The 11872-nt window shown below is 37.6% G+C and overlaps 1 protein-coding gene across 1 annotated transcript; it reads left to right on the top strand.

The window, feature by feature from the left end:
• Window positions 1-10246: 10246 nt before the first annotated feature.
• On the top strand, window positions 10247-11130 carry LOC132796281 (lipopolysaccharide-induced tumor necrosis factor-alpha factor homolog). The gene is made up of 3 exons (XM_060807390.1): window positions 10247-10605; window positions 10661-10808; window positions 10876-11130. Exons 1-3 carry the CDS (start codon window positions 10275-10277, stop codon window positions 10994-10996), a joined length of 600 nt encoding a protein of 199 aa, XP_060663373.1. The 5' UTR covers window positions 10247-10274; the 3' UTR covers window positions 10997-11130.
• Window positions 11131-11872: the final 742 nt, after the last annotated feature.

The following is an 11872-nucleotide window of genomic DNA, read 5'->3' as shown; positions in this document are numbered from 1 at the left end:
ATTACTGCACGTTGGAATAAATGTTCTGCAATGATCCCATATTTCATTGATGTCAATCGTGGATTTATTCTTCTGCTCCTAGTGAAAATGCAACAGCATGTGTTAGTTTATTTTCGAAAAAGGATGTTCGTTTGTTACCACAACTGCAAATACTTAACCATCGCAGCAAGATGCCCATTTTCATAACCAGAACACATAGCACTATTGTTTATTATTAACGGATTTTTAAAATCTTCCAACAAAATTCGACGTAAAATTTTTCAAGGGTTGGCATAGAAAAAACTCCAAAATTTGTGAAAATCTGGCGTATCTCGGTCATTTGAAGGACGATCGCCATGTCCTTTGGGACAATGGTTGCTCTAATCAATGAAAATCGATTGGCATACTAAAAAGGACGAACGTCCTTGCAGGACCCAAGATAAAAGGACTTTTTTGAATAAAGAAAATTGGGTATATCTTGACAGTATGCTGTCTAATCCTTGCGGATCCTTTATTAAATAATGCTATTTGATGCGAGCTATCATTGTGCCAAAGGACATTCAAATCGTCCTTGTAGTTCTCATGTTATCCTGCAATATGTTATTTTCGTGACTTCCGGACTGAAAAATTTCCATTTTTGGATAATTAAATTATCCCATATTTTTGGATGCCATTCGATAGAGGTTGTCCTTGCGAACCTAGCAATATATGTCCTTTGAAAAACCGGCAGGATATGGCTGAGATATAGCTTGTTTTCGTAAAACGACGCATGTGACACCCTCAAAGTATGCTACAAAAATTCAATTTTGTTGAGCGCCAATTTCGAATTTTAAACCAATCGAAAAATGTATATTCGTTGAATTTTTAAAAAAAACCAACGATATTGAATTTTCAAAGCAGCCGCTTGCTGCTGGTTTATGTTCACCTGGTATTTCAAATAATAATTTGACGCTTTTCAGTTGTTCGCGGCAGCTGCTGTAAGTGGACAACAACAACAATTAATAACAACAACAACCAATTATGTTTTTGTTGTTGTTGTTGTACACCTGATGCCGCCGCGAACTGCAGAAAAGTTCCAAGCCACCAAGTGAAATACCAGGCGAACATAAATCAACAGCAAGCAGAAATACAGCAAGTCACTTGCTTAATTAGTAGCGCCATCTATCGGAATGACAATTGGCGCATCCCCAAAGTATGCTACAAAAAATGAAATATTTTTGCAGAGGCTTTGACGCGCCAATTTCAAATTTGCAATTGAATGTAAACGCTAAAAAAAATCAGTTAATATTCAAAAATATTTATTTTTTATATTTTTTCTGTTTTTTTTTTTAATTTTTATTTTTTTATACAATTGAATACCGATTGGGCATACTAAAAATTACGAGAGTTTTTACAAGACTCGAAATAAAATAACTTTTTTGTCTACAAAAAATAACGTATTTCTCGGTCGTACCCTGTATTATCCTTAAGGGTCCTTTGTCAAACGATGTCTGTTGATAAGACCTATCATCCTGCTAAAGGAGATTCAAATCGTCCTTGATGTTTTCGAATTATCCTATAATTTGCAGTTCTTATACCAAAGTGTTGTATCCTTAGATAATGACGGCATGAAAGTGCCATGTTAGCAGATGAAATAACAGGCGAACATAATTCAGCAGCAAGCAAAACTACGGTTGGCCACTTTCCTTCCTTCAAAGTGTACTACAAAAAATTTAATATTTTCGCATTGGCGCTTGAGCGCCTATTATAAATTTTGAACATAAAAAAATTCGTTAAAATTTTAAAATGATATTTTTTATTGCACTATATTTAACAAATGTTTTAAAGCACGTCAAGCGATCTCGTCCAGCTTCTTCGAGACTTCAGACTACTCGTTCCAAGCTCCCCCGAACGACTGAAAATAAAGAAATTATCAGGTGAAATACCAGGCGACCAGAAATAACTAGCAAGCAGAAATAGAGCAAGTATTAAAAAGTTACATCCTAAAAGTATGCCACACAATTTTCTATTCGCAATCAACGATTTAAATTGGTACATCCTAAAAGTATGCAATACAAAATTGATAATTTTTAAATAATTGCGCCCTAAAAGAATGCTATACATATTGAATATTACAGTGGACTTAGAGCGCAAATTTAAAATTTGATATACACACGCAACCCACATTTTAAAAAAAAAACTGTTAATATTTGAAAACAAAATTTTTCTAATAATTTCGAATATTACGAATATATTATATATTGTACAATATACTTTCGACAAACTCATATCTTATATCAATTTCTATCGATTTAACATAGCAAATCTACATAAATCTTTCTGAGTCGATGATATTTCGTTTAGATAGATTGTGTGAAGTTTCAAAATCTTTTCAAATCCTTCCTTATTGAACATATTCTTTCTGCAGCGCTTGTTGCTTTCCATTTGTAAAGATGAACTTTATCGATTAGCACACTTGTTCAAATGTCAATTTCCCTTCGGCGTTGAGAAAATTGCTTGTCTCCTGTCTATGAGGCAATGCGACAAAGACTACTTAGCAGCAGTTGCTCAATGCTGTGAGGGTTGGCTGTGTTGTCTCACTCTTTTATTTTGTTTTTCTTTATTTGTGCCATAATTTGCATGACTAATGCCTTATGCTTAAACCATAAGCGCAGACAAGTGCAAAAGAATAATAATGGATGCCTTGGCATGGAAGAGCCAAATCAACAAAAACAACATTAACGCAGACTTTTTGGGAAAAGCGAAAGCAAACACAAAACACAGCCCCCACATTCAGCTAGACAGACATCCAGACAGCCGCGTGCTTAACACAACCAAAGCACACACGCACACACACACAGTGAGAGCGAGTTGACAACACGCATACAAACGCACTTCAATGAGCAATGCAGAGATTGGGGGTGGAATTTACAGCGAAAAGTTAAGCGGAACTTGTCAAGTTTTTGCAGCTTCTGAGAAAAATGTGTAAGATGTATTTAGTCGGCGAGTGCTAGAAGCTGCAAGCTACAAGCTACAAGCTACGAGCTACGAGCTACAAGTCAAGCAGCAAGTTCATTTTTGGCATCAAGTGTTTTGTTGACATTGATGCCTTGATTGCAGCTACTGTTGCCTGCAGCTCCAGCTCCAGCTCCAGCTCCAGCTCCACACAACGACGATGCAGAGTTAACACGCTGCAAAATTGAAATATTAATGCCCGGCAGACAGTTAACAAGTATGCCGATGACAGCAACAGCAACAACAACAACAACAACGAGAACGGTCAAGTGGAGTGCAAACATTTTGCACATTGTCTCGAGGCAAAGCAGTTAATGCAGTCGGGAAAAACAAAAGCCAAAGTCTCGAAGCAATCGACAATGTTTCACATGCCAAACAAGAAAACTATCAAATTGTTCTATTGCATTTCATTTTTCATAAATCGTGTGTGTGTTTGGGTGTGTGTGTGAATGTGGTAATATGTGTAAGCAATTTAAAGTCATAAATTTGAAATTTTCTTGACCCCAACGTCAAATCATAAGCCTTCCATAAGCATGTCCTGCACATTGCCTTGGCATCATTTTGAGCCATCACTGCATCGTTCTCCCCTTGCCCCTTCTCTCTCCTTCTCTCTGCCACTCACTCAGTGTCTGTGTGTGTGTGTGTGTGTGTGTGTGTGTGTGTGTGTGTGTGTCTGATGTGCCACCCGAAAAGCACTTAACGGCATTGCAGAAACCTCGTCGTCGTCGCAGCCGTCGCTTTATTAGGCCAAAAATAAATCAATAGCCCAAAAGAAGAACATGGCCATGTCATGTTGAAAATTTATAGCTTTGCCACTTACACATACGTGTGGCTAGAGCAGCAGTAGAGTCCAATAAGAAGAAACATCGACATGTGTGCAATAAATAAACAATTCTTTTTCTTCTCTATACTCTACTATTGAAGCTTACGTTGTTTGTTCGTGCATATGTGCTGCATAAATACTTCTCTCGTTATAAATGTGCCAAATTACGCATACGCATCGTATGCTGCCCCAACACTCAACACTCAACAGCTCAGCAATCTGCATTGTACTAATTTAAATATATGTATGCATGTGTGTGTGTGTGTGTGTGTGTGTGTGTGTGTAACACACATTTCGATCAATCAATGTAATCCTAGCGTAAAATTCAAGATTGCTCCCCATGCAGGCATTTTGCTGCAGCTCTTGAGACTTGAGAGCAAAGTTTTGTGGTTGTCATTCAACATTTATAAAACTCAAGAACTTCGAACATGCATAGGAATATCCTTTTTCATAAATAATTGCGAAACTATTTCGACTGCTAATTGCTTGTTAACAATTGTTTAATTTATTAAAACAAAAAAATACAGAAATTTAGCAACTCTTTGTGGATAAGTAATTTGTGTTTGCTAATGCAACAAAATTTGGGTAGACAGTTATTAAGAACTCTGGGGAAATACCTTATAAACTTAATTGAATAATTAAGTGTGTGTGTGTGTATGTGTGTGTGGGTGGGAAGAGGAAGAAGTTCGCTTGCTCGACTAACAACTGAATGCTTTGGTGGGCGGTTGAATGAGAATCTATTCAAGGCATTTTCACTGACCCAGCACAAATAATAATAAAAAAATAATAAAAATAGAAATCGGACAATGAAAATAAGGAAATGTAACCTTAAATGAGTGCAAAATGAAATAAAATAAAAGGGAGACGAAGCGAAGAGGAGGCGAAATCAATTCAAGTTTATAATGAAAAATGGAACGGACCCCCAAGAGAGGCGAGACGCAGTTCGGAGGACGCAGGACGCGCGACGATGCGAGCGAAAGCTGTGAAATTTAGTTGAATAGTGTTTTGCTTTTCTTTGCTACGGTTCTTTTTTTTCGCCCCTCTTTTCTCTCGTTGAGGGGTGTGGGGGACAAGAACGGTTCTTTGTTTGGTACGTGCCCATAAAATGGAAGCCAACAGTTTCGCTGGGCGAAACAGAAACCGAAACCTAAAGCGAAACCAAACCGATTTCAGCACGCGGCTATTTATGTGGGTCATTCACGCGAAAAGGATGCGACCGACGTTCGAAAGCAGACGGAACCCAAACTCAAACTCAAACCAAGAACTCTAACCGAAAAACCGAGATCCCAAACCCAAACAGAGCAATGCAAGCTACTCGCAAACAACCAAACAACCAAACAACATTCCAGCCAGCCGTGTCCATATAGAATAGTAGTCCGTATCCCATGTCTGTTACGGTTGTGTTTGTAATTTACTTAGAAATAGATACAGATACTCGAACTCATACTCATACTGAGAGAGAGGGAGGGAGGAAAGGGAGACTGACACACATGTAAACGCCGCTACTTGAACCCTTGATTGCGGTGGTGACGCGCTCTTGCCCATTGTTCGACTGCTTCGCGCGCTTGGCTTGGGCTAAAACTTATAATCATAGCATCATCAACAAAATTATCGTTTTGCCACAGCACGGCAGCATTGTAGTCGACGTTGAGGGGGAGATGGGGAAGGGAAGGGGGGAAGAAAAGGCATCGCACAGATACACTCGCCATTTAAGAGCATAAAAGCGAAACGTGCTTGAAATGTGAATTACTCGCACTAACACACACACACACACACACACACACATACTCACACATTCCCAAAGACCGAGACAAGCTGTACTTTGTGCACTCCTAAGTGTGTGTGTGTGTGTGAGTGCGTGTAAGTCGCTTTTTGCTCTTTGGCTCCTTTGGCTCATAACTTTAACTATTTTACACGAACGAGCGAACGAACGAACATTTACTTTACTTTTTTCTCTCTTTTCTTCTTCGACACCTGTTCACTAAAGAAGAGAAAGGTCTATTAGACAGACACAAAAGTATAACGCACAATTCATATCTATGACCCATAAAAGAAAGAGATCATTCCCCTTTGCATATCCTTTTGAATTTCAGCATTTCAATATTTCTTCCCCAATTCCAAAATACTAACAATTAAATGCTGAAATGCCAAATCTTGGAGTAGAATGATGAAATATTTAAGCTGGCTCAGTATTTTATATTCTTTTAATATAATTTAATTTCTAATTTTTTTAACAACCCAATTCTTCTGTTCGATCTACTCACTCAAAAAATTCTTAACAACAAAAAGGATTCATTCACTATCATACTGAAATACTTAAGTCTTAGCTATATTCTTAAGTCTACCAAAAGTTTAGCTTTAAAGTTAAACTACAAGATTATGTTCTTAAGGTACTACTAACGAATTGTTCTGCTTCTAACCTTATTTGCTAATTAATACAAAATAATATTTTCAATTTATTTCAAAATAAATGTGAACAGGTCTTTTGTAGGCAACACTTGACTGTAAGTTAAATAGTTGAACCACAAAATTATGATGTTAAAGTAATATGATGGAAATGTAAAGACTCTTCAGTTAAATAAAATCAAAACTATATTTCTATATATCTATATTATATATTTTTATTTTATAACTTCAACTAATGTGAGCAGGTCTTTCACAGTCAACACCTGATTGTAAGCTAACTAATTAGTGTTTTTTTTATAGTTAAGCAACTAAATACTATCCAAATATATAAATTTCCATTTAATATTTGTATCTTTAGATTTAACAAATGTGAAAAGAGTTCCATAGTTAACTGCAAGCTTTCCTAACTTGTATTTTTTGTAGTACTATTAGGTATTACTATTTTAAAATAATTATTTATTGAAATTAGTATATATTCATATTCATTTTATATTTCATTTTATATTTCTACCTTAAAGCTTTAACAAATGTGAACAGGTCTCTTATAGTCAACACTTGACTGCAAGCTTTCCTAGCGTGATTTTTTTTGTTGTTCTTCTCCCGTAGCACGCTTTTCTTTTATATACTTCTTTTAGTGCTTACTTCCGCACACACAGACAGACACACACACACCCACGCACTTCACTCACACACACACACACACACACACACACACACACGCACACTCTGACGCACCTACAATTTTTTAGCAAATTAACAAGCCAAAAACCCGGCGAGCAAATGCTCGCAAAGCAGCGTCAGCTGCCTTTTTTTACACATTGATTTTTATTCAACTGTGTGCCAATAGCGTGTAAGTATGTATGTGTGCTGTCTGTATATGTGTGTGTGTTTGTATGTGTGTGTGGGATGTTAGCAATGACTTCGTTTAATTTCAACGCCAAAATCCGCACGGACGCATTGCCAAGAACGCAAATACTTCAACAGCTATGGAAAGTGTGCACACTAACACACATACACATGCACACTCTTACACATGTGTGTGTGTGTCTTTCGCCTTTTGTTCGTCTCGCCAACTTCCGAAACCAGAAACCTTTTTGCGCTAATTGCAATTACACAAAATATTGTTTACACACTTTTCCAAGCCGCAACGTTCAATAACATACATAAGTAAACATTCACACGCGAGTGTGTGTGTGTGTGAGAGAGAGAGAGAGCGAGACACACACACACAGAAAGAGACGGCGAAAGCATGTGTGTGGAAACGTGGCCTGAACACGGTGCATGGCAGAGATAAAGACAATCAGAGCTTAATTAGTTAAATAATGGCTTATTCGTTTTGAAAAGCAAACCAAAAGGAATAACTTTACAAATTAAATGCGACATCGCTGCCTTTCGCCTACGCTCGCAACTTAATATTTAAATCAATTTCCATCGTAGCGAGCGCTCAAATTTCCTAAGCTGTTGATTATGTTGCAGATAAATTCATGCAACTAAAAAGCTAAAATATGTATTTAAAGGTTAACAAATTAAATTTAAGATAATGTTCTTAAATTGCACTAAGGTTTGTGAACGAAAGAAATTGTATAGATTTTAAAAATGTAATTTAAAATAAGAATTAAAAACAATGATTATTGAAAATATTACTCATGACAAGGATAAGAAAATCTATTTAATTATAAGGATTTTAAAAAGTGAATAAATAACAAAAATTTCTATTATTAGTTATTTCATTTATAGATATTTTCAAAAATATTTAAGCAGTTATTATTGTATGTGTATTTTCTACACAAATGGCAAGAAATGGACACAAAAAAAAAAACATTTACATGGCGATCAAAAAGAGCCATAATTAAACAATTAAGAAAAAGAGTGCTCGACTGCGTGTACGCTATAAATGTTATTATATACCAAATCAATATACCACAATATACTAAAACTGTACTAAAAATTATATTTGGTGTATGATATTCGAAAGCCAAAGCATTAAAAATATATATACTTTATAGGGTTGGTGATGCCTCTTTCAGCCCGATCAAAGTTATAAATACAGATAAAAAAATTATTAAAAATTGTAAAATTCCAAGAAAAAGATACTCAAAGATTTTAGAATGGTTATCGTAAAGAGTCAATATTCGAATCAAAATTAAATAATAATTTGCACATATGAAACTAAACAATAGTTTAGGGCAAGGAAAATCATTTAAAAGCACAATCTAAAACATTAACATAATGCCACTTTAAACAAAAACGCTGTTGACTAAATCATGATAAAATTAAATTTAATGTGTTTGCTTTCAATACTCACAATACTTTAATCCTTTGATTCTAATTGCAGGTTGTTATTTGTTTATCTTCGTGCTGAACCAACTAAAGACTGTTCGTGTTATTTGCAGCAGACGAGCAGATGAGTTAAATCTTGGCATTTGGTTTACCTAAGAATTGAAATGAAAATTGATTTAGAGCTTGCATCACTTTGGTACGCGTTTAGAAAATGAAAAAAGAAAAGTAAAGTAAAGTAAAGTAAAGAAATGAAAACAAGGTTTTCTACTTTTGCACAGAATGCAGAATGCTAAATCGATTTTGAGTAAACCTCGAGACAGCGAGTGGCGTCTTTTGTTTTATTGTTGTTGGTGTCGTTGGTGGCGTGGTTGAATCTTGAGTCAACTGCAAAACTGTGCAAATGGTCTTGAGATATCAGAGAAGATTCTTTTCTCTGGTCGAAGTGTTTACATATTCAACTGTTGTTTGTTGCGAGTAAACCAAGTCAACACCGCAAACGCAAGTTTTCGTTACTCAACTCGAGTCTCGACCTCTCTCGCTTTCCCATCCTCATGGTATATCGATAAGCTGCGCCCAGCTTTCAGTTTTCACACTCACTCACTCACTCACTCACTCCCTCAAGCAACAAGAACAACAACAACAACAACAACGAGAGGAGAATGCAATAAAGCAAACATCAAAGCGAGGAATGAATTTCAAATGGACTCCAAATTTATGCAGTGCCAAGTGAGAAATAAAAAGGCATGCTTCAATTGCCAACATGGGGATATATGCTCTGTCTCTCTCTCTCTCTCTCTCTATGTGTGTGTGTGTGGAAAGAAATGAGGGATACACGGATATAGATATGGATATGGATATGGCATCATCCATATCCATTCAGTCTCATTCTAATTCCCCGAGTCGTCAAGCAAGTGAAGTATGCATGCAAATTACATATTTATATATTTGGTATATATTTATATTTTTTCGTAGTTTTTTTTTCGGCTGCATAAATTTGCATAAATGCGCAAAGGTAATCAGCAAACGAGTTGATAAAGTTGATTAAATGCAAAGTCCTCACAAAACTTCAATCATTCCCAACTCTCTCTCTCTCTCTCTCTCTCTCTCTCTCTCTCACTTTACACACTACTTACGACTGTCTGGATTGTTGTGTGCTGTCTCCTCGCTCTCTCTCTCTCTCTCTCTGTCTATCTACAATTTGGGCCGCAAAACAGATTGAAAAACTTCACTAAAACACAAACAGAAAATCCACAAAACAAACCTTACCACATGGGCGGCAACGAACTGCATTTCGAGGTAGACATTTGGCATTCGGCAGGGTTGGCAAGCAAAACTCTCGCTCTTTGACTTTAAGCCGGTTGCATTAAAGTGCAAAAGTCAGCTGAGGCATGCAACAAGTATGCAGAGTGAAGTGCATTAATTAGACGAGTAAATAATAATATTCATAGAAAAAAATGAATAGTTTTTGCTATTGCTGCAGCCCTCGTCGTTAGCATCTCGTCAGCATGTCAAGGGGCAGGCAAATACTTTGTGTGCGAGCAGAGGCTACTGCTAGACAACATATTGCAAAAGTTATGAGCCGGAAATGAAACGGAAGTTGACAATATGCTCCGACTCTCGAGTCTGGCACTGGGATGACGGTGCGCATACGTAATATGTGTTTCGACTGTTCAAATGCAACTAAAACAACATCGCATCGTATCACAGCTAACAACTGTTTTTCAAGTGTTTTGCCTGCGGCCAATAAAAAGCATTGCAAATGCGATTTCTTGTAGGCAAACGGCTGGCGATCATGGCCGAGGAGAAACATCGCATGCTCTACCAGGGCCAGGACCCCAGTCAGCCGGTGTTGCGTCATCTGGCGTTGCTGCCACGCGCCTGCAGCGATGGCAACATTCCAGTCGCACCTCAACAGCTGCCAACTTATGACGATGCCGTGGCAAAGGCAAAGGCGAGTCAGCTGCCTGTCGATCGTCGTCGCACATTCTTCGCTGAGCCGCAGCATCTGCGCAGCCGACTCGAGCTAGAGCAACAATCGGTCAACGCGTCGGCTACGCAACTTCCATACGAAGTTGTTTCTGAAGTGCAACCAGCAGCTGCTGTTCGATTGCCGCAAGTGCGCAGTAAGTTGACTCAACACCAAAATCTTTAGCGTTAAATTCGTTTGCTTTCTTTGAGGCTTCTTTGCGCTGGCGCCGCAGCCAAAGCTGGCTGCCACATCCTGTGCGATTGTGTGTCCTGCGTGTGGCCAACAAGGACGCACGCGTCTGCAGCGCATGCCGAATGCTCGCACACACACCTGGGCTCTTTGGCTCTGCTCCTTCGGGTGAGTTGCACTTGGCTTCCTCTTTATTGCTCATCATCTATCTATGACTGCTCTTTTCTTGACATAGCTGGTGTTGCTGCTGTTGCCTTTATCCGTATGTGCTGCGTGGCTGCCGCACCACGAGTCATTACTGCAACGCCTGTCGCACTTTTCTGGGTGCCTACTATCCCAGAGATTGCTGCCCATAAACGAATTCTATTCTATTTCTTTAGTTTATATATTAAAATTTCTACATTTTCCTTTTTAATATTATATTTTATATATAGATGCTAAGTCTATATAAACAAAAAGAAAAGCTAATAATAATAATGGTAAAATATACTCAGTAGCAAAACCTTAACAATGTATTTTCACACACATTTCAACCGAATTTTGGCAGCTGGCAGAATATTTCTGAAGCTGACGCACAAAAAAGGAAGAAATAAAATGCGAATGAAATTGCTTTTGCAATTGTTGATGCTACATCAAAATTCTAAGAAAACAAAATAGCAAATATTGTTGTGAGCTGCTAATAACAAAAAATGCTGTCAAAAAAAGAATATTATTAACAAAGAATTGAAATTGAAATTGGAATGCTTTACTTTTTCAATATAAAAGAATGGAAATAGATTAACTCGAGAGAGAGAGTGAAAAGTTCACTCGAAAACTGAAATTGTTGTGGGTAAAATGAGAATGAGAATGAGAATGCTGATGGCGTCGGGTGTCTTTTACTTTGTATCTTGTCGCACTTTGGCTTTGTTATTTAAATTTCGACATCACACAAAAGTTGCGCAACCTGCGCAGAGAGACACAAAAAAGTGCACTTAACTTCATGATAATGGCGAGTCCTTTTACGAGGACAAATACCCTTTAGGGGCAGCCATGGAATTGCCCGACGTTGGCTGCGTTTATTGAAACTAATGAGGGTCGAAAATGTTGTTGTCGCCGCTGTGTTCGTGGAATGCGGCGTCAAGTGGCTTTCCATCAGATCCACAGCAAGTAAATTCAATTTGCTGGCAAGTGCAGTTCACATCAAACAATACCACATGAATCCTTCCTTCTTCCTCCTTCCCCGCTACCTCCTC

This window comes from Drosophila nasuta, chromosome X (assembly GCF_023558535.2).
Source record: "Drosophila nasuta strain 15112-1781.00 chromosome X, ASM2355853v1, whole genome shotgun sequence".
Lineage (NCBI taxonomy): Eukaryota > Metazoa > Arthropoda > Insecta > Diptera > Drosophilidae > Drosophila > Drosophila nasuta.
Note: the sequence above shows the minus strand (reverse complement) of the source record. Positions and strands in the feature narration are given on the sequence as shown.

Excerpts from the sequence above, each read along its gene's own strand:
- LOC132796281 (XM_060807390.1), top strand. The coding sequence starts at position 10,275 with ATGGCCGAGGAGAAACATCGCATGCTCTACCAGGGCCAGGACCCCAGT. Across the intron at positions 10,606-10,660 it reads TCGATTGCCGCAAGTGCGCA|GCTTCTTTGCGCTGGCGCCG; the intron begins GTAAGTTGACTC and ends GCTTTCTTTGAG. Across the intron at positions 10,809-10,875 it reads CTTTGGCTCTGCTCCTTCGG|CTGGTGTTGCTGCTGTTGCC; the intron begins GTGAGTTGCACT and ends TTCTTGACATAG.